Source organism: Bombina bombina, chromosome 4 (assembly GCF_027579735.1).
Source record: "Bombina bombina isolate aBomBom1 chromosome 4, aBomBom1.pri, whole genome shotgun sequence".
Classification (NCBI taxonomy): Eukaryota; Metazoa; Chordata; class Amphibia; order Anura; family Bombinatoridae; genus Bombina; species Bombina bombina.
In genome coordinates, this window is record NC_069502.1 from 103,106,949 (window position 1) to 103,128,472 (window position 21,524).

The 21,524-nt window shown below is 36.5% G+C and overlaps 1 protein-coding gene across 1 annotated transcript in view; it reads left to right on the forward strand.

Moving 5' to 3' along the window:
* RHAG (Rh associated glycoprotein) overlaps positions 1-21,524 on the forward strand; it is a 168,825-nt gene that overhangs the window by 35,099 nt on the left and 112,202 nt on the right. The window contains exon 2 of the mRNA XM_053709562.1: positions 3,748-3,931. Coding sequence (XP_053565537.1) covers positions 3,748-3,931 — 184 coding nt within the window. The remainder of the gene's footprint in view (positions 1-3,747; positions 3,932-21,524) is intronic.

The window sequence follows — 21,524 nt, forward strand, 5'->3', positions numbered from 1 at the left end:
ACATTCTGACTTTAAAAGTGCTTCTTCCAGATTTCCTTCTCTTATGCCCAGAGAGATTTTCTATATCACATCATATTTCAAGTCAGTGATTCCAATTTTGTGAATTTTTAGAAAATGTTGTGCCACTGATGTGATAGTTTTACCTTTGGATACATCCTTGTGGCATTTTTTATATTATTGGCATGCTCCCAAATTCTTACCCTGGCCTCGCAGGTTGTCATGCCTATGTAAACTTTCTTGCATGAACAAAAAAGAACATAGATCACTCCTGTCGACCGACATGTATAATGTTGTTCTAATTTATGAATGTTGCCTGTTTTGTCAGTGATTTGTTTGATTTTAGTTTCATATTTACATGGTGAACATGAACCACATGAATACATTCCTGGGTCTTTTGTTGTTTTCTTTGGGATATGAATGTAGTGGCTTTGAACCAACTGATCTTTTAGATTTCTGGGTCTTTTGTACCCTGTGGTTATTTTATGCCCTATCATATGTGCAAGTATGGTATCATCTTGTAGTATGTGCCAATTTGTATTCATAATCCCAATTACCTTTTGCATTTGGAGATTGTATGTGGTAATTAATCTTGGACATATTTCTTCTTGATTTTTGGCTTTAGGTTTTAATAGGTTGTTTCTATCTTGTTTTAAAGCTGCCATTCTGGCTGATTTTACTGATCATTTACTATATCCTCTTTGGAATAGTCTTTCCATCATTTCAGCGCTTTCTTGTAAATATGTTTGTATATTGGAGCAATTTCTTGGCAGCCTTATGAATTTCCCTTGTGGTATTGCTTTGAGTGTACTGGGAGGGTGGGCACTGGTATGGTGCAATACGATATTTGTAGATGTCTCTTTTCGATACATTTATGTATCTATGCTGCCATCTTCATTTTTTTCTCATTGTAAAACCAAAAGAATTTACTATACTTAAATCTGCTTGATAAGTCATTTTGATGTTTTTGTCATTAATTATAAGTATTTGTATGAATTTTTCCAATTCTGTTTTTGTGCCTTTCCATAGGAAGAGCACATCATCAATATATCTGACCCACAAGGATATTTGCTGTGCATATCGATCCATTTCCCCAGTAAATACATTAAAGGATTCCCAATATCCACTCAGTTCTCTACTTTATTGAAAATGCTTCATAAAGTACCATAGAGTAGTTGTTATGTTTTTAGTGGCAAGGGGGCAAAAATCTATTATTGTGTATGCATATTTTTTTAATTTCACAGTTCACATAAACAATCAAAATGTTTTCAATTTTTACTTTTTATTTTGTTTGTTTTTTGAGAGTAGTTCACAGTAAACAAACCATAAATCCACTAACATAGCTTTCCAAGACATTTTAAAAAGTAATTCCAATTATGTCACTAATAAATTCATCTCAACATAACGATTTGAAAAGGTCATAAGCCTTCAAGTAGTTCAATACTACATGGCATTGCCAGTCATCTCATAAAATAATATTTTATATTTTATGAAAAATAATTTATTGTTTTTGGCAAGCTTAAGTTATCATTGAGCAATTACATTGAAAAAATGCAGTAGGAGTACAAACTCTAAAAAAAAAATCATATTTCTTTACTGTTTTGGATTGTGCCAAAATTAAATATTTCATCAAGTATTTATCTCATATAAATCACTCAGCTCTCAGTTAAAATAGTTCTAGAACTTAAAGTAGTTAGTAAATATATTGGTATAAATAATTCTGATTATTAAAACATAAATGGCTGACAGGCTAAAATAAAAGAGAAACAGGAATAATTATACTATAATTATGTCATTTAATTTACTACATTATGCCAATTCCCCCAGAGATACTGCAGTGCATCATGGCCCTGTAGCGATCTACAATGTGATTGGTTGTTCCATACAGAATATATCTGTTATTTACTGGCACCAGCAGGTGTAATAAGATAAATGTACTTGAAGATTTTCTGGACATGCATCCTGCAAAACAAAAAAACATTATGCTTACAATTGCATAGTATATATATATATATATATATATATATATATATATATATATATATACTATGCAAATATAATGAATGCCTATAGTGTTCTTATAAGCACATTACAAATATGTTGTATTTCGAATCTCTAATAATATTGTTATTGATTTTATATATACAGTATACATATATATATGCATTCTCATACAGCAGGCAAAAGTTTTTTTTTATTACATATGAGATGCTTTGGGGTTCAAGCCCTCTTCTTCAGACCAAACCTTGGTCTGACGATGGGGTCTTGAACTCCAAAAAAATCACCTATGTAATACATTTTTTTTATCTGCTGTAAAATCTCCAATGACGCTTTGAACAGCTGCATATTTAAAATGCTGGTGCATTTAGAATATCTAGCTATGCTTCAGATGCACAGAAATAGAGCTTTTTTATATTTACCTATCTATACTATATATACTGTATATATAGTAGACAATCCTAAGGTCATATTATAATTTTTTTTAACTTATTCACACATTTTGTGTTTCTTAAAGAAAATTATATACATACAATTTGTGAAGTTATAACTCAAATTGGTGTAAAAGCTTCTCTCAGGTCCCCTTGGTTCAGAAATAGCAGACATGATTGACTTAATTGCAGCTGCACAAAACACTTCTGAAATTATAGGCAGTGAAGGGGTTAATTTGTTAGCTGGCTAGGGTTATAGTATTCTAGTGTAAGGATTACCCTCACATTCTTACACCTCCCATACCCTGATCCCTACCAAACACCCCACCTCCCAAACACACACTGGTCACTACTATCCTTTTTTATTTTTGCATAAATTATTTTTATTCATGTATTTATTTACTGCAGTATAGATCCCACCCTTACCATCCCACCTCTCTAAACCCTCCCTCTTCTCAATGTGTCCGCATCGACCCTTCCCCCCTCTACCTTCCAAACTTTTTCCGCAGTTTTTAATCACTGCACACTATTAAAAGGGATCATTCAACAAAACAGGCAAAGATGATGCAATCGATAAACCTCAGTTTTGCCATTTGGTTTTCTTTAACAGTGTCTGTCCATTATATGTTTTAATTAACACATCACAAGATTAGTAATGATTTAGAAAAATAAATTGTATAAATTTTCTACATAAAGTCACCATTAATGTCTAAGGGGAATTCTGTAAATAAATCAGTTGATAAGTTTTTCTAAAGCTTTGGGGGTACATTTATGATATATGGGACGGACATGATGCTCTGTATTGTATCATGTCCTTCCGACAACGCTAAATACCGACAGCATACACTGTCGACATTTAACATTGCACAAGCATTTCTTGTAAAATTCTTGTGTAATGCCGTCCCCTGCCGTAATGCCGTATCCGATCAGGATGATTGCTGTCCACCACCTCAGAGGTGGCAGATGAGTTAAGGAGCAGTGGTCTTATGACCACTGCTTCTTAACTTAAGTTTAAGGTGGACCTGAAACTTCTGGGGTAGATTGTAGCATCCCCTGCTTGATAAGTCTACCCCTTGGAATCAACCCTTTTGTGCTTGGGGGGTGTTTAGCAGAAGTTTTCTGTGATTGTGTTCACTGGAAAAGCATGCTGATAATGCCGTGCAACCATTGGGAATTCTTATTTGTCAAAAAACAACCTCACATTTGCAATCAACCCCTTTGTCTTATAAATATTGAACCAGACCTGAGATAATTAATATATGCAGTAGTTTATATATCACATGTTCATATCATCAACTGTATGAATTATTTCATTTTATAGTATTTCAAGATGTCCACGTGATGATCTTTGTTGGCTTCGGATTTCTGATGACATTCTTAAAACGATATGGATTCAGCAGCGTTGGAGTCAACCTTCTCCTTGCAGCATTTGGTCTTCAGTGGGGAACATTGATGCAAGGACTATGGCACCTTCATGGTGGAAAAATTGAAATTAACATATTAAGGTAAATTATTATTTATACACATCATATAATATATACTTTTTAAAGAAATATAAATGGACATGAACCCCCAAAATATCTTGTGACTCGGATAGAGTGCAACCTAAAAAAAAATAGAGTTTCATTTTATTTCTATTATCAAATTTGAAAAACAGGTATGTAGGCTTAGGAACTTGCACATGTCATGAGCACTATATCGCTGCCTGTTTTTTAAACATTGGCTTGAACACTAGATGGCAGCAGTGTTTTCATATACACAGCTATATTTAAGATTCTTTAAAGGGGCATACTGTAGAAGTTAAAATTAAAGATTTTTTTTGTAATTAGAGTAAGTAATTAAAAAAGTTCCATTATATTTCTATTGACATATTTACTTCTTCTCTTCTCTTGGTATCCTTTGTTTAAACTTAGCATTTTTCCTAACAGTAGAGTATTTGCAACAATGTATATTATTGCTACAAACATTGTTGTAAGCACTGCTGCCATATAGTGCTCGAATGGAAAGGAGGTAGTAGATATACAAGTATTCACAATCACTGTATCCAGGCTTGGTAGACCCAAAAATATACACAGCAGACAAGCTTCAGGCAAAAAATCATCAAAACGCCTTATATATGCACATAAGTGCATAATGTGTGCATATCTCAACTATGCTTCATTCGCCGGAACCAATACGCTCGCCTAACATTGCTTAACATTGCGGTCACGGACCTGAATACACTCTCCATATTTATAAAAAAAAGCCATCAAAAAGCCGCGCACAAAGTACGGGGCGCAGAGCATCGGACTGTTGCTAACTAGCAGTCATCGATCTCGCTGCTATTTGGCTTTTTCCCAACTTTATTTATACCCTGTCACTAAATGCCGTCACTATACTAAAATGTTTAACCCCTATCCCTCTGTTCCCGAACCCCGCTGCCACCTAAATAAATGTATTAACCCCTATCCCACCGCTCCTGGACCCCGCCGCCACCTAAATAAATGTATTAACCCCCAAACTTCCGGCCTCCCACATCCCTACCATTAACTAAACCTATTAACCCCTAAACCCCCAGCCCCCACATTGCCTTAAACTAAATTTAGCTATTAACCCCTAAACCTAACAGCCCACTACCTCTACATTAAAATTACAACATCCCTTTGCTTAAAATAAATTAAAACTTAACTGTAGAATTAAATGAAACTATATTAAAGGGACACTGAACCCAATTTTTTTCTTTTGTAATTCAGAAAGAACATGCAATTTTAAGCAACTTTTTATTTGCTCCTATTATCATTTTTTCTTCATTCTCTTGCTATCTTTATTTGAAAAAGAAGGCATCTAAGCTTTTTTTGGTTTCAGTACTCTGGCCAGCACTTTTTTATTGGTGGATGAATTTATCCACCAATCAGCAAGGACAACCCAGGTTGTTCACAAAAAATGGGCCGGCATCTAAACTTACATTTGTGCATTTCAAATAAAGATACCAAGAGAATGAAGAAAATTTGATAATAGGAGTAAATTAGAAAGTTGCTTAAAATTTTCATGCTCAATCTGAATCACAAAAGAAAAAATGTGGGTACAGTGTCCTTTTAAACTATTAATTAACCTACCCTAACTATTATACTACAATTACATTAAACTACCAATTAAATTAACTATATTACATATTAAAAAACCCTAACCCTACTCAAATTATTTAAATATACTATTAAAAAATTACTAAATTACAAAAAAAAAAATGCTGTTACAAAAAAACAAACCACTAAGTTACAAAAAAAACTAACCACAGTATCAAAAATAAAAGCGAATTACACCTAATCTAATAGCCCTATCAAAATGAAAAAGCCCCCCAAAATAAAAAAAAACCTAGCCTACAATAAACTACCAATGGCCCTTAAAAGGGCCTTTTGTGGGGCATTGCTCCAAAGAAATCATGTCTTTTACCTGTAAAAAAAAAAATATAAACACCCCCCAACAGTAAAACCTACCACCCACACTCCCAACCCCCCCAAATTAAAAGCCTATCTAAAAAACATAAGCTCCCCATTGCCCTGAAAAGGGCATTTGTATGGACATTGCCCTTAAAAGGGCATTTAGCTCTTTTACCTGCCCAGACCCTACTCTAAAAATAAAACCCCCCAAAAAACTTAAATAAACCTAACACTAACCCAGACAATCCACTTAGTTTTTGAAGTTCCGCTTGAAAGATCCATCCAGCTGACAAGAAGTCTTCATCCATGTGGCCTCTTCTATCTTCATCTATCCGGCGTGGAGCAGGACCATCCTGAAGACATCTGGTGCGGAGCTCCTCTTCAATACGGTCACCGCCGCAAACTGGAACTTGAATGCAAGTGATGTAATCCAAAATGGCGTCCCTTGCATTCCTGTTGGCTGAAAGGTTCCAAACAGCCAATAGGATTAGAGCTGCTAAAATCCTATTTGCTGTTCCAATCAGCCAATAGGATTTGAGCAGATCTCATCCTATTGGCTGTTCCAATCAGCCAATAGGATTTGAGCAGCTCTCATCCTACTGGATGTTAAAATCAGCCAATAGGATTTGAGCAGCTCTCATCCTATTGGCTGTTCCAATCAGCCAATAGGATGAGAGCTCAATCCTATTGGCTGATTGGAACAGCCAAAAGGATTTGAGATGCACTAATCCTATTGGCTGATTGTAACCTTTCAGCCAATAGGAATGCAAGGGACACCAGAAACTTCCAATATACAGCGGTGACCATATTGAAGAGGAGCTCTGTGCAGGATGTCTTCAGGATGGACCTGCTCCGCGCTGGATGGATGAAGATAGAAGAGGCCTCATGGATGAAGACTTCGATGAATGGATGAAGATAGAAGTTGCCGTCCGGATGAAAACTTCTTGCTGATTGGATGGATCCTTCAAGCGGAACTTCAAAAACTGTGAGTGGATCGTCGGGGGTTAGTGTTAGGTTTATTTAGTTTTTTTTGGGTGGGTTTTCTTTTTAGAGTAGAGTCTGGGCAGGTAAAAGAGCTAAATACCATTTTAAGGGCAATGCCCATACATAAATGCCCTTTTCAGGGCAATGGACAGCTTAGGATTTTTAGATAGGATTTTTTTTTGGGGGGGGGGGTTGGGGGGTGGGTGGTGCGTTTTACTGTTGGGAGTTGTTTGTATTTTTTTTACAGGTAAAAGAGCTGAATTCTTTGGGGCAATGCCCCACAAAAGACCAGTTTAAGGGCCATTGGTAGTTTATTGTAGGCTAGGGTTTTTTTTATTTTGGGGGGGCTTTTTTATTTTGATAAGGCTATTAGATTAGGTGTAATTTGTTTTTATTTTTGATACTGTGGGGTTTTTTTGTAACTTAGTGTTTGTTTGTTTTTGTAACTTAGCGTTTTTGTAATTTAGTAATTTTTAATAAGGGTTAAAAAGTATATTTAAATAATTTGAGTAGGGTTAGAGTTTTTTAATATGTAATATAGTTAATTTAATTGGTAGTTTAATGTAATTGTAGTATAATGGTTAGGGTAGGTTAATTAATACTTTAATATAGTTTAATTTAATTCTACAGGTAAGTCTTAATTTATTTTAAGATAGGGATGTTGTAATTTTAATGTAAAGTTAGCGGGTTGTTAGATTTAGGGGTTAATAGCTTAATTTAATTTATGATGATGTGGGGGCTGGCGGTTTAGGGATTAATAGGTTTAGTTAATGGTAGTGATGTGGGAGGCCAGAGTTTTAGGGGTTAATACATTTATTTGGGTGGCGGCGGGGTCCAGGAGCAGCAGAATAGGAGTTAATAATATTATGTAGGTGGCGGCGATGTCGGGGTGGCAGATTAGGGGTGTTTAGACTTGGGTATAAGTTAGGTGTAAACATTACTTGTTTTCTACCGTTGAAATCAATGGGATATCTGGCAGCATCGAACATAAGCTTTCACTGCTTTCAGACTCCCATTGATTCCTATGGCATCCGCGGCCTCCAGGGTGGCAAATTGAAAACCAGGTACGCTGGGCTGGAATAGCGCGAGCGTACCTGTTAGAAATTTGATAACTTAGAAAAGTTGTCAAATAGAGCCGAATGTGTATTCAGAACATCTGTAATGACATAAGCATCGATCTGTGTCGAATTGAGACCGGCGGATCATATGTTACGTCACAGATTTCAAATTTTGCCGGTCTGTAGGCTTTGATAAATAGGTTGAATCAAGCTCGCCACAATTATGCTGCGGAATTCCAGCGTATTCACGGCTGACGGCTTGATAAATATCCCCCAAAGTGTATTCAAAAGCACCCTTAAATACCCCTTTACAAAACGTATAATTACACACCTGTGTTGGTCAGCTGTAACCATCATCTTACGCGCAGCACAGCCCATGTCAGTAAGAAACACTCCGAATGACATCCTCAGTAGTCATGCTGTTGTCATAGCAACCAAACAACAAAAATGGCTGACAGTGCTGGACTTGCGGATCGATGTATAAGCAACAGCTGATGATCTCCTAATGAAATATATACATAAAAAACATAATAAACAGGAAACGTATGTTATACAGTTTGTGTTTTATGTTGAAATGGTTTTTATTAAAGTTTCCAAACAATTAAACAAATATTTGCACGGCACATCTGAAATATCAGTATATTTTACATAGATCTCATCCTTATTTTTACACAGTGTAAACATAAAATGTTTGGAATGAGAAAATGTAAGAAGCACTTAAATAATGTTTTTACAGCTTCAAACTTTATCTTAAACTTCTTTGGTGGAGTTTAGAGTGTACCTATTTACCTATGTACCTTTTATAGATTCTCAAAACAGGATATACTGTTTCAAGATGTCTCTTGGTATGAACCCATTGAAACAAACCTATCCCATAGAGCAAAACATAACACTGTTAAAAAGTAACACAAAAATAAAGATAAGAAAAAAAAAATACAAATTAATACAAAAAACTATTTGTCACTATGATTTAAAAAAGAAATGAGTGTCGATACTAAATCATTTTGATTGCTTTTCCTTAATATATAGGAGGTGAAGATTATTATTATTGATTAATATTGATTATTATCAGTAGATTGTAGTGTCACATATAGAAGTGAGATTGTTTTTGTCTGTCTGGTAGAAGTACTGACTAGTCTTTCTAGAGTAGTGCTGGGTTGAGAGGGGTTGCTAATAATATATTTATTAATGGCAGGCATAATTTGTAAATATAGATACCATCTAAGAGGTTCAGGTGAGATGATTTGTTGTAATTGTGTGAATTTTAGAATTTTCCTATTTATAAGAATATCCACTACTCGATATAAACTCTTATTCTCCCATTTATCCAATTGTTTCCTGTAATCTATGGGGAAGAGGTATTTCAAGGGCATTTTTAGAGAGTGGCTTGGAAATAGTGTGGTGTTTTTAATCATGAGTAAAAAATGGTCAATTGAGAAGATAGTTGCCGGGGAGCATTTATGTTGTTTGGAGTGGAACAGAGATCTGTCCCAGATAAAGTCTTCCAGAGTGTTATATCCTCCTATATCAAATTCAGTCTTAGTCCATAATATGTCTCTTTTTCTCTGTCCTAGTAGAAAAGTCTGTGTCAATCTAGAGGCATTGTAGTAATCTAATAAGTTGGGGGCACCTTCTCCTCCTAATTGTCTGTGTTTAGTCATAATTTGGAAAGGGATTCTTGTATGTTTATAACCATTTATGAAGTGAAGAATGTCAGATTGAAATGCAATTAGGTCGGGTCGAGGCACCGGTACTGGCAGTGTCCTTAATAGATAGAGGAGCTGAGGTAAGATAATCATTTTGACTGCAGATAGTTTGCCATGCCAGGAGAAATTATATTGTTTCCATTTATTTATGTCTTTTCTTATCTGTCTATATAGGGGTAGATAGTTAGCTTTGTATAATTCTGTGAAGTGAGTGGTTAAGTTGATCTCCAAGTACTTAATATGCTTCTGGACCCATGTAAATGTGAAGTTTGTATCAATTATTTTTTTGGTGTGAATGGGCATCGAGATTGGCATGGCTTCACATTCAGCAGTATTTATTGTGTATCCTGAGATTGTGGAAAAGTGTTGTATAATATTGTATAAATTAGGTAGAGAAATCAAAGGTCTCGTCAAAGTAAAAAGGACGTCATCAGCAAATAAAGTTATTTTGTAGTCAGTGTTTTGTATTGTGAGTCCTGTGATTTCAGGGGAACATCTAATGCACACTGCTAACAGTTCAATACAGATGGTGAAGAGCAAAGGGGGGAGGGCAAACCTGTCTAGTTCCATTAAGTATATTGATTATTTGAGATTAATAGTCAATTCGCTTGAATATTTGCTGTGAGTTTAAAATAAATATTTTTAAGGGCATCAACAAAGGAACCTTCAAATCCCATTCGTTCCAAGACCGCAAACATATATTTCCAATCGACTCTATCAAACGCCTTCTCTGCATCTAATGATAAGATCAGAGAAGGCTTTTTAGTCCGGTCAAGATGGGTCATTATCAAGATCATACATCTGACATTGTCTGGCGCCTTTCTTCCTTTAATAAAGCCTACTTAATCTGGGTGAATGATCGTAGGAAGGATACATTTTAATCTTTTAGCTAAAATTTTTGTAAATATCTTCATATCTTGATTTATGAGAGATATGGGTCTGTATCTTGAACACCATTTTAAATTTTTCCCTGGTTTGGGTATGACTATTATTTTAGCTTGGAGAAGATCTATTGGAATTTCATGCCCCTGCATAATATGATTGGAAAACTTAACTAAATGAGGTAATAAAGATGTTTTAAAGAGCTTATAGTATTCCCCTGGTAGACCACCAGGTCCCGGTGCCTTTCCTGGTTTTAGATCTTGGATTGCTTGTTGAATTTCTTGCGGGGTAATGTCTGTATTTAAGGTTGCATGGTCTTGTTGCACAGTCTTGGTCTGTTAATGTGAGTAATTGAGCTTTATCAAGAAAAATTGACAGTAATTTGGTAGTATGTGGAGATTAGAACAGGTGACTTTATTACTTTCATATAAGTCACTGTAATAATGTGCAAAATTGTTCACTATTTCTTGTGGTTGTGAAATCAGAGCGCCATTTGAATTTTGAATGGATGGTATCAAGGAGGCTTGTAGTCTGTCCCGTATTTTGTTTGCTAAATATCTGTCCGGTTTATTTGCATATATTTAGTATTGCATTTTTAATTTTAGGGCTGCTTTAATAGAACTGTCAGTGAATATAGTCATTAATTCCTTACGTTTGTTTTGTAGCTGTCGGAGAATGATGTCTGACTGTGTTAATTTGTGCTGTTTCTCTAATGAATCAGTATCTATTTGTAATCGTTTTATGCAGGAAATTTTCTGTTTATTTAGTAAAGATTTTTCTTTTATTAATATGCCACGTAAATATGTGTTATGGGCTGCCCATGTTGATATGGGATTATTTGTGGTTCCTGTATTAATGTGCTAGTATTCTGTCATATCTCTTAATACTTTATTCTTTGTTACAGGGTTTTTAAGGCAAGAAGGGTCATAAGTCCATGATCTAATTCTGTTTGGGTCCTGAAGATCACCTAAATGCAGTTGTATAATAGAATGGTCAGACCAAACACATGCATGTATATTGGATGAAAGCAATAATGGTTGCAATATTTGACTGACAAAAATATAGTCTAATTTGCTATGACTTTTGTGTGCTGCTGAGTAATAAGTAGTGCCATTGGTTTGCCCATAAAGTGTTGCCCATGAGTCCATTACCAAATTCGAGGATAAACTCTCTTGAATAGATTTGATCATATTGTATTGTCAGTGTTGTCTGTGGTTAATTATCTTATGTTTGGCTCTATATTGTGTTAGGTCTACGTTGAAATCTCCTGCTAGAATGATCCTTGCCTGACACCAACTAGTTTGCAGATGTGAAATGCTTCTAAAGAATTTTTCTTGTTTTTCGTTGGGTGCGTAAATATTGCAAAATACTATCTCAAAGTCCTAAATCCGTCCTCTAACCAAAATATATCTCTTTTCCTCGTCTTGCACTGTTTCAATATGTTCAAAGTGTAGTGAAGAATGGAGTAGAATTGAGACTCCTCTTTTTTTGGATTCTGTGGTGGCATGATATTGGGAATTAAATTCTTTGGTCCAGTATTTATGTACTTGTGATGCTAAGAAATGTGTCTCTTGTAAAAAGATGACATTTGCTTTTAATTTTTTATATTGTGTAATGGTTGTTCTTCGCTTAATATCTGAAATGAGTCTTCTTACATTATGTGATAGTAAATTAATATGTAAGGTGTTCATTTGTGATACTAGGATACAAGTTTAAGTTTCTCATATGGTAGAAAATAATTTCCCTCAAAATTATGTAGGAATTTCATTAAACAATAGGATTCTTTTACGGTATGTCTTTTTAAACCTAACAACCAAATAAGTGTATTATCAAAAATCTTAAGTATTCTCTCCACCCATTGTGACACTTTATATATGATTGAACATCTTAAAAGAAATTGTGACCACTTTGACATTGAACTAATGCAATACATACGAAACAAAAAAAAAAAAACAATAATAACAAAAACAGTAAACATAACTTTATGCATTTAGAAATAAAAATGTGCTGTTGGCGGTTAAAACATTTTCCAACTCATTGTCTGCTCAAGTAAGCCCATTTATTCCGCTAGCAGCTTTGGATGGTTAAAGAACATGTTTAATGAAGGGCAAGGTACATTTGCATGCCCCCCTACCACTTGTCTCAGACTGCTGCAGAGCACACTGGCTCCCAAAAATGTATCTACTGAAGTGTAGTGCTTAATCTATCAACATTTATATTTAAAGATTAGTGAAAAATATAACTATAAACAGAAAGATGAATGAAGAAGGCTCACGTGACTTTGGTATCCTCGAAAAAATGTCACCCTGTTTTGATAACAAGGCATTTACCAAATGTTTCAAGTGAAAGGGATTAGTCTTATATCAAGTTTTCCTTTTTCTTGTAGACTTCGACCAGGTAGATTTTTTTGTAGAGATTCATAGATCAAATAATTCTGTCCATTATCCTGCTGGGGGATCTAGTCCCAAAGATTTGCAGATGTTTGGAATGTCGTGTGACTCTTTGATGTAGATTATTTGACCTTCTTTATTGATGTGAAGCACAAAAGGGAAACCCCATCTGTAAGGGATAGAACTTTTCCTAAATAATGTGGTTAGAGGTCGTAGTAGCGCACTGCGTTGGAGAGTGCTCAGGCAAAGATCCTGAAAGAATTGTATGATGTTTCCTTGGAATTTGAAGTTAGGTTGTTTTCTAGCTGCTGATAGAATTTTCTCTTTTTCTTGAAATCTTAGAAAGTTGATTACTACATCTCTTGGAGGTGCATTATTCTTAGGTTTAGCTTTAAGTGCTCTATGGGCCCTTTCAATAGACCATTCTATTTCCACTGATTCTCCGGTTATGGCACTAAAGAGGTGTTGAAGGTAAGGCAATAAGTCTTTATTAGATATTGTTTCAGGTATTCCCTTAAGTTGGATGTTGCACCTCCTTGTTCTATTTTCGAGATCTTCCCACGTCTCTTGGGCCTCAGATATTTGTTGATGTTGATTAGTGTTTGTTTGGGCCTATCAGAGTAATATCTTCGACTAATGTCTCTTTATTCTCTTCAAGGGTCTCAACTCAAGATCCTAATTCAGCTATATAATTTTTTATATCAGTTAAGTTATTTTTAATGGTGGTGTGCAGGGTGTCCATTTTATTCCATAGTTTTTCAAAGTTTGAGGTTATGTCTTGTTTGAAGACAAGTGATTTTAAATCTGGTTTAGTGACTTGAGTGCAGTCCTCTCTTGCAACTTGAGAGTTTGGTTCAGAATCCTCATCTTATTCTAAATCCAGTACTGCAATATTCTGCTTTTTATCTGCTTTTGTAGCTTTAAAAAACAGGTTTACTGAAGAAGATTTCTGAGATTTCTCTGGTTTGGACATTTTTCTTGCAGACATTATGTTGGTATCTGAGCTCTGGTATTACAACTTTTGTCAGATGGAATAAGTTGTTTGCTTGGGTCTCTATGTTTAAACAATTCTAGTTAAAATAGGAAGTCTCTTGTATGCAAGAGTTATTTTAGTACAAGTATATATATCTGTTATACCGCTAGAGCTGTAGCTAATCTGTGTGACGTATTTTTCAGTGTGTTCAGGAAAACTTCCTCACATGATTGTCACTGAAAGAATATTATTATGTCAGTATTTCTTTCCTATGGAATGTTCATAACCACAATCACATAAGTTGTATGTGGTACAAATGGCTTAATTACCGAGTTACTGGTTTTGAAACCTCTTATTAGTTAATCTTTCCCTTTTCACACTGATGCGTTCCATGTGGCCATTACTAAGCTGACAGTTATATCATAGCCCTTGTAGTAAAGATGTTTGCCTCTACCTGACATTATATAAGAGTTATGCACTCACATCCACCAAATGCCAATGTATACAACATAGCAGTTATCTTCAACAATCTTACATTGTTCACCTTTTTTAAGGCTCTCACCTTCACAATAATTAAATAAATAATTTTAAACTTATGGTTTTGTAGCTAGCTAAGCAATCCCAGATAAAATGTAAATAAATTTGGGTTGTACTTATATAGCAAAATACTAAATTGTAGTATGTTGAAGTATAATGAAACATATCAGTTGAATATATCCAATATAAATGTAACAAGTCTGAAGGCAGAGAACGTGTGCTACCAATTGTAACAGTTTGACTTCAGTTTGATTCAAGATTAGTACATTTAGGGGCCTATTTATCATATGTCTGTCGGACCTGATCCGACACTGCGGATCAGGTCCGACAGACATCGCTAAATGCGAAGAGCAATACGCTCTCCGTATTCAGCATTGCACCAGCAGCTCTTGTGAGCTGCTGGTGCAACACCGCCGCCAGCAGGAGGGTGTCATTAAACCCGATGGTACTCGATCGGGTTGATTTCCGGCGATTCCTTTCCGCCTCATCAGAGCAGGTGGACAGGGTTATGGAGCAGCGGCCTTTAGACCGCTGCTCCATAACTTGTGTTTATGGCGAGTCTGAAGACTTGCCAGAAACATGGGCCTTCAAGCTCCATTCGGAGCTTGATAGATAGGCCCCTTAGTATTAATAGAATAAACTGCAATGAGCTTATGGTTAAGTTCAAAAAGCAAGTTGATACAAACACACTGATTTTGCAGGAGCTTAGATATGTATAAATCACTATGTGAATGATTAGGTGTAAAGGAAACAATTGACTTACAGCAGCTGATATATTCACTCAGAGCTGGTTAATATGGTAAGTAATGTCCAAAGGTTATAAGCAAAAGTAAGGATACTTGCGGTTGCAGTGATATAAACACTATGATGTTTATGATGTGTTGATGGATTTGAAGCAATTGGAAATGTATTAGCAGATGATGAAGGTACTCCGTAGAAGCAGCGTTCAGGTCAGAGCAGTGGAAGCATCCGGAAAGATTCAGGTGTGAGAATCAACTGATTCGATATGAACAATGTTTCATAGGTCACGTAGTGGAGAGCAGCTGAGCACATACAGGTGTGGTAGATCCAATAAAGAAATACTGAAGAGTAGTTCTATAGAAAGCAATACAATAACAGAGCATACGACATACAAAGTCAATAAGCGATAAAGAGAATAAGATCAATTCTCAGAGAGAAAAAAGTTAGGCTTGAGATGAAAATGAAAGCTAACACCAGACTTCCATAATCAAGCAACATGGTAGTGTTGCTATTGGCTTTAAATAGGGTTACCTGATAACGGGAGGAGTGAGATTTAAAGAGACATGACACCTTTTCATTCTCACAGCTCTTACTCTTGCGGCCTGTACAGCGAGTGCTGAATGTTGCGCAGCTTGAAATAGATAGCCAGTCTTCCCGTCTATGGAGTATTTGGGAAGCCATTCTGAGCTACGTCCCCCAACTGATCTAATTTGCGCCTGTTGTCTGTGGTAGCCAACCGCTGCATGGATAGTCAGTCATTTTTTTATGAGGCTCACAGCTGTTCTTCACATACCTCCAGGTTTCGCAGTGCGGGTGTCAGACGCACCTTACTAATTTCTTCTACTTAACACAGTGACCAGCTAATGAATTTACCTCTGCTGGTACCTTGTTTTAGCAGGAGTCTATTGAAGTCGACTTGGATCAAATAGTTTGTATGTTATTTCATCCCCAAACCGCTACTTCAGCCACAGAGCTTAGAGCTTAAGCGTCCATCTTGATTGCCTTCCTGGCACTGCACCCCTACAGTTTGTGTTTTAAATTACATAGTCACATGTCCATGCACTATCCATATCAAATCATGGAAAGAGCTAATATAGCAGTAGCGTATCTATAACAAAACGCCAATAAACTAGTAAACAGTGCACCCCTATATTATTAGGAAACAGATTTGCTTCTACTAATATCCATAGTTATAAGAGTGTAGATTATGGGATTGATTTATCAATGGCCAAATGGCCCCTGATGCTCCTATTTCTGTGTGAGCCTTCAGGCTTGCACAAAACAGCAGTTATGAAGCAGCGGTCTTAAGACCACTGCTCCTAAACTGGTCTGCTGCCTATGAGGCTGCAGACATTAATCTGCCCAATCCTATTTGATCGGGTTGATTGACATCACCTGCTAGTGGCTGCAGGCCACAAATCTGCAGGGGGAAGCATTGCACAAGCAGTTCATTAACCAACGCTGTCGGCATTCAGCGATATATGTCGGACATGATAAGCTACAGCGTATCATGTTGGACAGACATTGATAAATTGGCCCCATGTGTTAAACTAAATACCCCTATTAAGTTAGAGCACTCTATACACATGAGTATCAATGCTCCTAGGAGAATATTAAAAATACAAAGTATACAATGATATTTATATCTTCAATTATCAAGGAATAGGTAGAAATGTATTGTATGGTTTGTTTAGAGAAGATGAATACCCGCAAACCAATCACCTATAACAGGCAAAGTCCACCATGGTGCTCTGTATCCCTAGGTTGAACTGTGCCCAGGATGAATTACCATCTTGCTTGCAATTTTAACAGTGCTTGTGCCCTAACCCCCCCCCGTGTTTCAGGGGTGGAAAGTTATCAATAAGCATAGCCCTCAATGATGATACTGAGTGTCCAGCTTGTTGGAGATGTGTGGCAACAGGCTGATCTGAGTAGCACTTCTTGATGGCCTGTTGTATTGCAGATTTGTGATTTGCTAAACGTGCCCAGAATGAAGTGGTCGTCTTGCCAATGTAGCACAGAGAACAAGGTGCAAACAATCATGTAAAGCACATATTTATATATGTCACATGCAACAGCCTAATTACGGGAAGCAAATTCCACCATCCACACACAAATAAGATGTTTAACATCAAGAATAGGCTAACATGCTTATCAGAATATGTGATTTACAGAATTGTTTGCCCTTGTTCTCTGTACTACATTGGCAGGATGACCACTTTGTTCTGGGAACATTTAGCAAATCACAAATCTGCAATACGAAAGGCCATCAAGAAGGGCAGCTCTGACCAGCCTGTGGCCAGACACTTTCAACAAGCTGGACACTCAGTTTCCTCATTGAGGACTATGCTTATTGATCACCTTCCACCCCTGAAATGCAGGGGGGATAGGGCACAAGCACTGCTAAAATTGAAAGCAAGATGGATATTCATCCTGTACACACCATGGTGGGCTTTGCCTATTGTTATAGGTGATTGATTTGCGGGTATTCATCTCCTCTAAAAAAATATACAATAAGTTTCTACCTATTCCTTGATAATTGAAGCTATAAATATCATGATATACTTTGTATTTTTAATATTCCCCTAGGAGCATTGATACTCGTGTGTGTATAGAGTGTTCTAACTTGATAGGGGTATTAGCACATAGGGGCCGACTCATGACATGAAAGGGGCAAAATACCCCTGTTTCTGTGCAAGCCTTTAGGTTAGCTGGAAACGGAAGTTAAGAAGCAGCGATCCTAAGACCGCTGCTCCTTAACTCGTCCACCTCCTCTGAGGCTGTGGACATCAATCCGCCCGATCACATACGATCAGGTTGATTGACACCCCCTGCTAGTAGCATATTGGTCGCAAATCTGCAGGGGATGGCATTGCACAAGCAGTTCACCAGAACTGCTTGTGCAATGTTAAATGCCGACAGCGTAAGCTGTCGACATTCAGTGATGTCTGGCGGACATGATACGCTACAATATATCATGTCTGCCAGACATTAATAAATCGGCCTCCTACTCAATACCCTTATAACTATGGATATTAGTAGATGTAAATCTGGTTCCTAATAATATAGGGGTACACTGTTTACTAGTTCAGTGGCGTTTCATTATAGATACGCTACTGCTATATTAGCTTATTCCATGATTTGATATGGATAGTGCATTGACATGTGACTATGTAATTTAAAACACAAACTGTATACCATACGTTTCCTGTTTATTATGTATATATTTCATTAGGAGATTGTCAGCTGTTGCTTATACATCGATCCACATGCACAGCTCTGTCAGTTGGTTTTGTTGTTTGGTTGCTATGACAAAGGTGTGACTGCTGATGACATCATTCGGCCATGCATACACAGGAGTCTTTGTTACTGACACGCACTGCGTGTAATATGATGGCTACAGCTGACCAACACAGGTGTGTAATTATGTGTATTTAAGGGTGCTTTTGAATAAACTTTGTTATGTCTGTCTAAACTTAATTTGAAGAAAGTTCACTTTAGAGCTGAAACATGGCTATGGGTCTGGTTCACTTATGTGCATATTAAATGCATTTTGATGATTTTTTTGTCTGAAGCTTGCCTGCTGTGAATCTTTTTGGGTCTGCCAAGCCCGTTCCTTATCTTTTTCTGTCCAGGTGCGGTGCATATATATAAATACAAAGTCCAAATGATAGAGACCGCACTCATGGGACTTAAGGTAAACACCTCAGTGATATTTATTCACCTGTAACGTTTCTGGGTCTCCCCCTTTGTCAAACATAAACACATAACCACGTTATGTGTTTATGTTTGACAAAGGGGGAGACCCCGAAACGTTACAGGTGAATAAATATCACTGAGGTGTTTACCTTAAGTCCCATGAGTGCGGTCTCTATCATTTGGACTTTATATATATATATATATATACACAAGCCCAAAGTTTTCAGCAAAAAGAGCAAAATAGCGGTAAAAACACAAACTTTATTCAAGTGTAGTCACACTTATTAAAACATGGGGGTATCAGCATAAAAATAGAACAAAGAACAAAAATCAAACATGAGAACAAATAGCTGACATGTTTCGGCACACAGCAGTAATCATAGCTAATGGGCACACCTGTATTAGACATTTAGTACCCTTCTCTAAATTCTCATTGGTTGCAATAAAATCATGTTGAAATTGTCACTCCTCCCTATTATTTATTTATAACTTACAATACAATCTTGATTAAATATAATAGGATAGAACTCTTAACTAGAGGAACATAATTCTAACAAAATTGCGTCTATTATATTTGATATAGATTCAAACTTAAACACTTAGCCAGACTAACGTTACAATAGAAATGAATGATAACTAGATGGATAGCAGCAGTTCTAATATCTTGTATATTAATAATAAAACCTTAGTAGATAGTAGAAAAAGTTGTAACCATACAATTCCTTCATTAACCCCTTAATGACCACAGCACTTTTCCATTTTCTGTCCGTTTGGGACCAAGGCTATTTTTACATTTTTGCGGTGTTTGTGTTTAGCTGTAATTTTCCTCTTGCTCATTTACTGTACCCACACATATTATATACCGTTTTTCTCGCCATTAAATGGACTTTCCAGAGATACCATTATTTTCATCATATCTTATAATTTATTGTAAAAAAAATTATAAAATATGAGAAAAAAATGGAAAAAAAAACACTTTTTCTAACTTTGACCCCCAAAATCTGTAACACATCTACAACCACCAAAAAACACCCATGCTAAATAGTTTCTAAATTTTGTCCTGAGTTTAGAAATACCCAATGTCTACATGTTCTTTGCTTTTTTTGCAAGTTATAGGGCCATAAATACAAGTAGCACTTTGCTATTTCCAAACCATTTTATTCAAGATTAGCGCTAGTTACATTGGGACACTGATATCTTTCAGGAATCCCTGAATATCCCTTGACATGTATATATTTTTTTTTAGAAGACATCCCAAAGTATTGATCTAGGCCAATTTTGGTATATTTCATGCCGCCATTTCACCGCCAAATGCGATCAAATACAAAAAATCGTTCACTTTTCACAAACTTTCGGTTTTCTCACTGAAATTATTTACAAACAGCTTGTGCAATTATGGCATAAATGGTTGTAAATTTTTCTCTGGGATCCCCATTGTTCAGAAATAGCAGACATATATGGCTTTGGCATTGCTTTTTGGTAAATAAAGGCCGCTAAATGCCGCTGTGCACCACACGTGTATTATGCCCAGCAGTGCAGGGGTTAATTAGGGAGCTTGTAGGGAGCTTGTAGGGTTAATTTTAGCTTTAGTGTAGTGTAGCAGACAACCCAAAGTATTGATCTAGGCCCATTTTGGTATATTGCATGCCACCATTTCACCGCCAAATGCGATCAAATAAAAAAAAAAGTTCCCTTTTTCACAAACTTTTTGTTTCTCACTGAAATTATTTACAAACAGCTTGTGCAATTATGGCATAAATGGTTGTAAATTTTTCTCTGTTATCCCCTTTGTTCAGAAATAGCAGACACATATGGCTTTGGCGTTGCTTTTTGGTACTTAGGCCGCTAAATGCGCATCACGCGTATTATGGCTAGCAGTGAAGGGGTTAATTAGGTAGCTTGTAGGGAGCTTGCAGGGTTAATTTTAGCTTTAGTGTAGAGCTTAGCCTCCCACCTGAAACATCAGACCCCCTGATCCCTCCCAAACAGCTCTCTTCCCTCCCCCACCCACAATTGTCCCCGCCATCTTAAGTACTGGCAGAAACTCTGCCAGTACTAAAATAAAAGCTATATTTGGGCTTTTTTTTTAAGAAAAGGCATATTTACATATGCTGCTCTGTAGGACCCCCCTTTAGCCCCAACCTGACTGATCCCCCACCAAACAGCTCTCTAACTCTCCCCCTCTGCCTTAATGGCCGCCATCTTGGGTACTGGCAGCTGTCTGCCAGTACCAGTTTAGAAAAAAATGACTGATATTTTTTATTTTTCCCCTTTTCTGTAGTGTAGCTCCCTGCCCCAGCAAAGACCAACCCCCCACCCCCACCAAGATACCACCGATTTATATATATTATAATTTTAATAAAGCATTTTTAAAATTTTTAATAAGTTATAGTTTCTGTAGTGTAGCACTCACATTATCATTCCCCAAACATATGAGATATGAATATAGCCAAAAACACAGTGTATCCATCAAAGTTCTTCTGAACAAGCACTCAAGTGTGATAATAAATTTTACCAAGACCACTTATGACGTATGACCACTTATGATGTATCAGTAGAAGTCAAGGTACTGTTTCTAATCTTTCTGCCCTTCCATCTTAGATAAACAAAACACAGATTGGCCACTGCCTACACGTCCCATCAGCTCCCTATTACAGGAATCCACTTGAAAAGAGTTTGGAGGTACACATATGGTGGTACACATATGGTGGT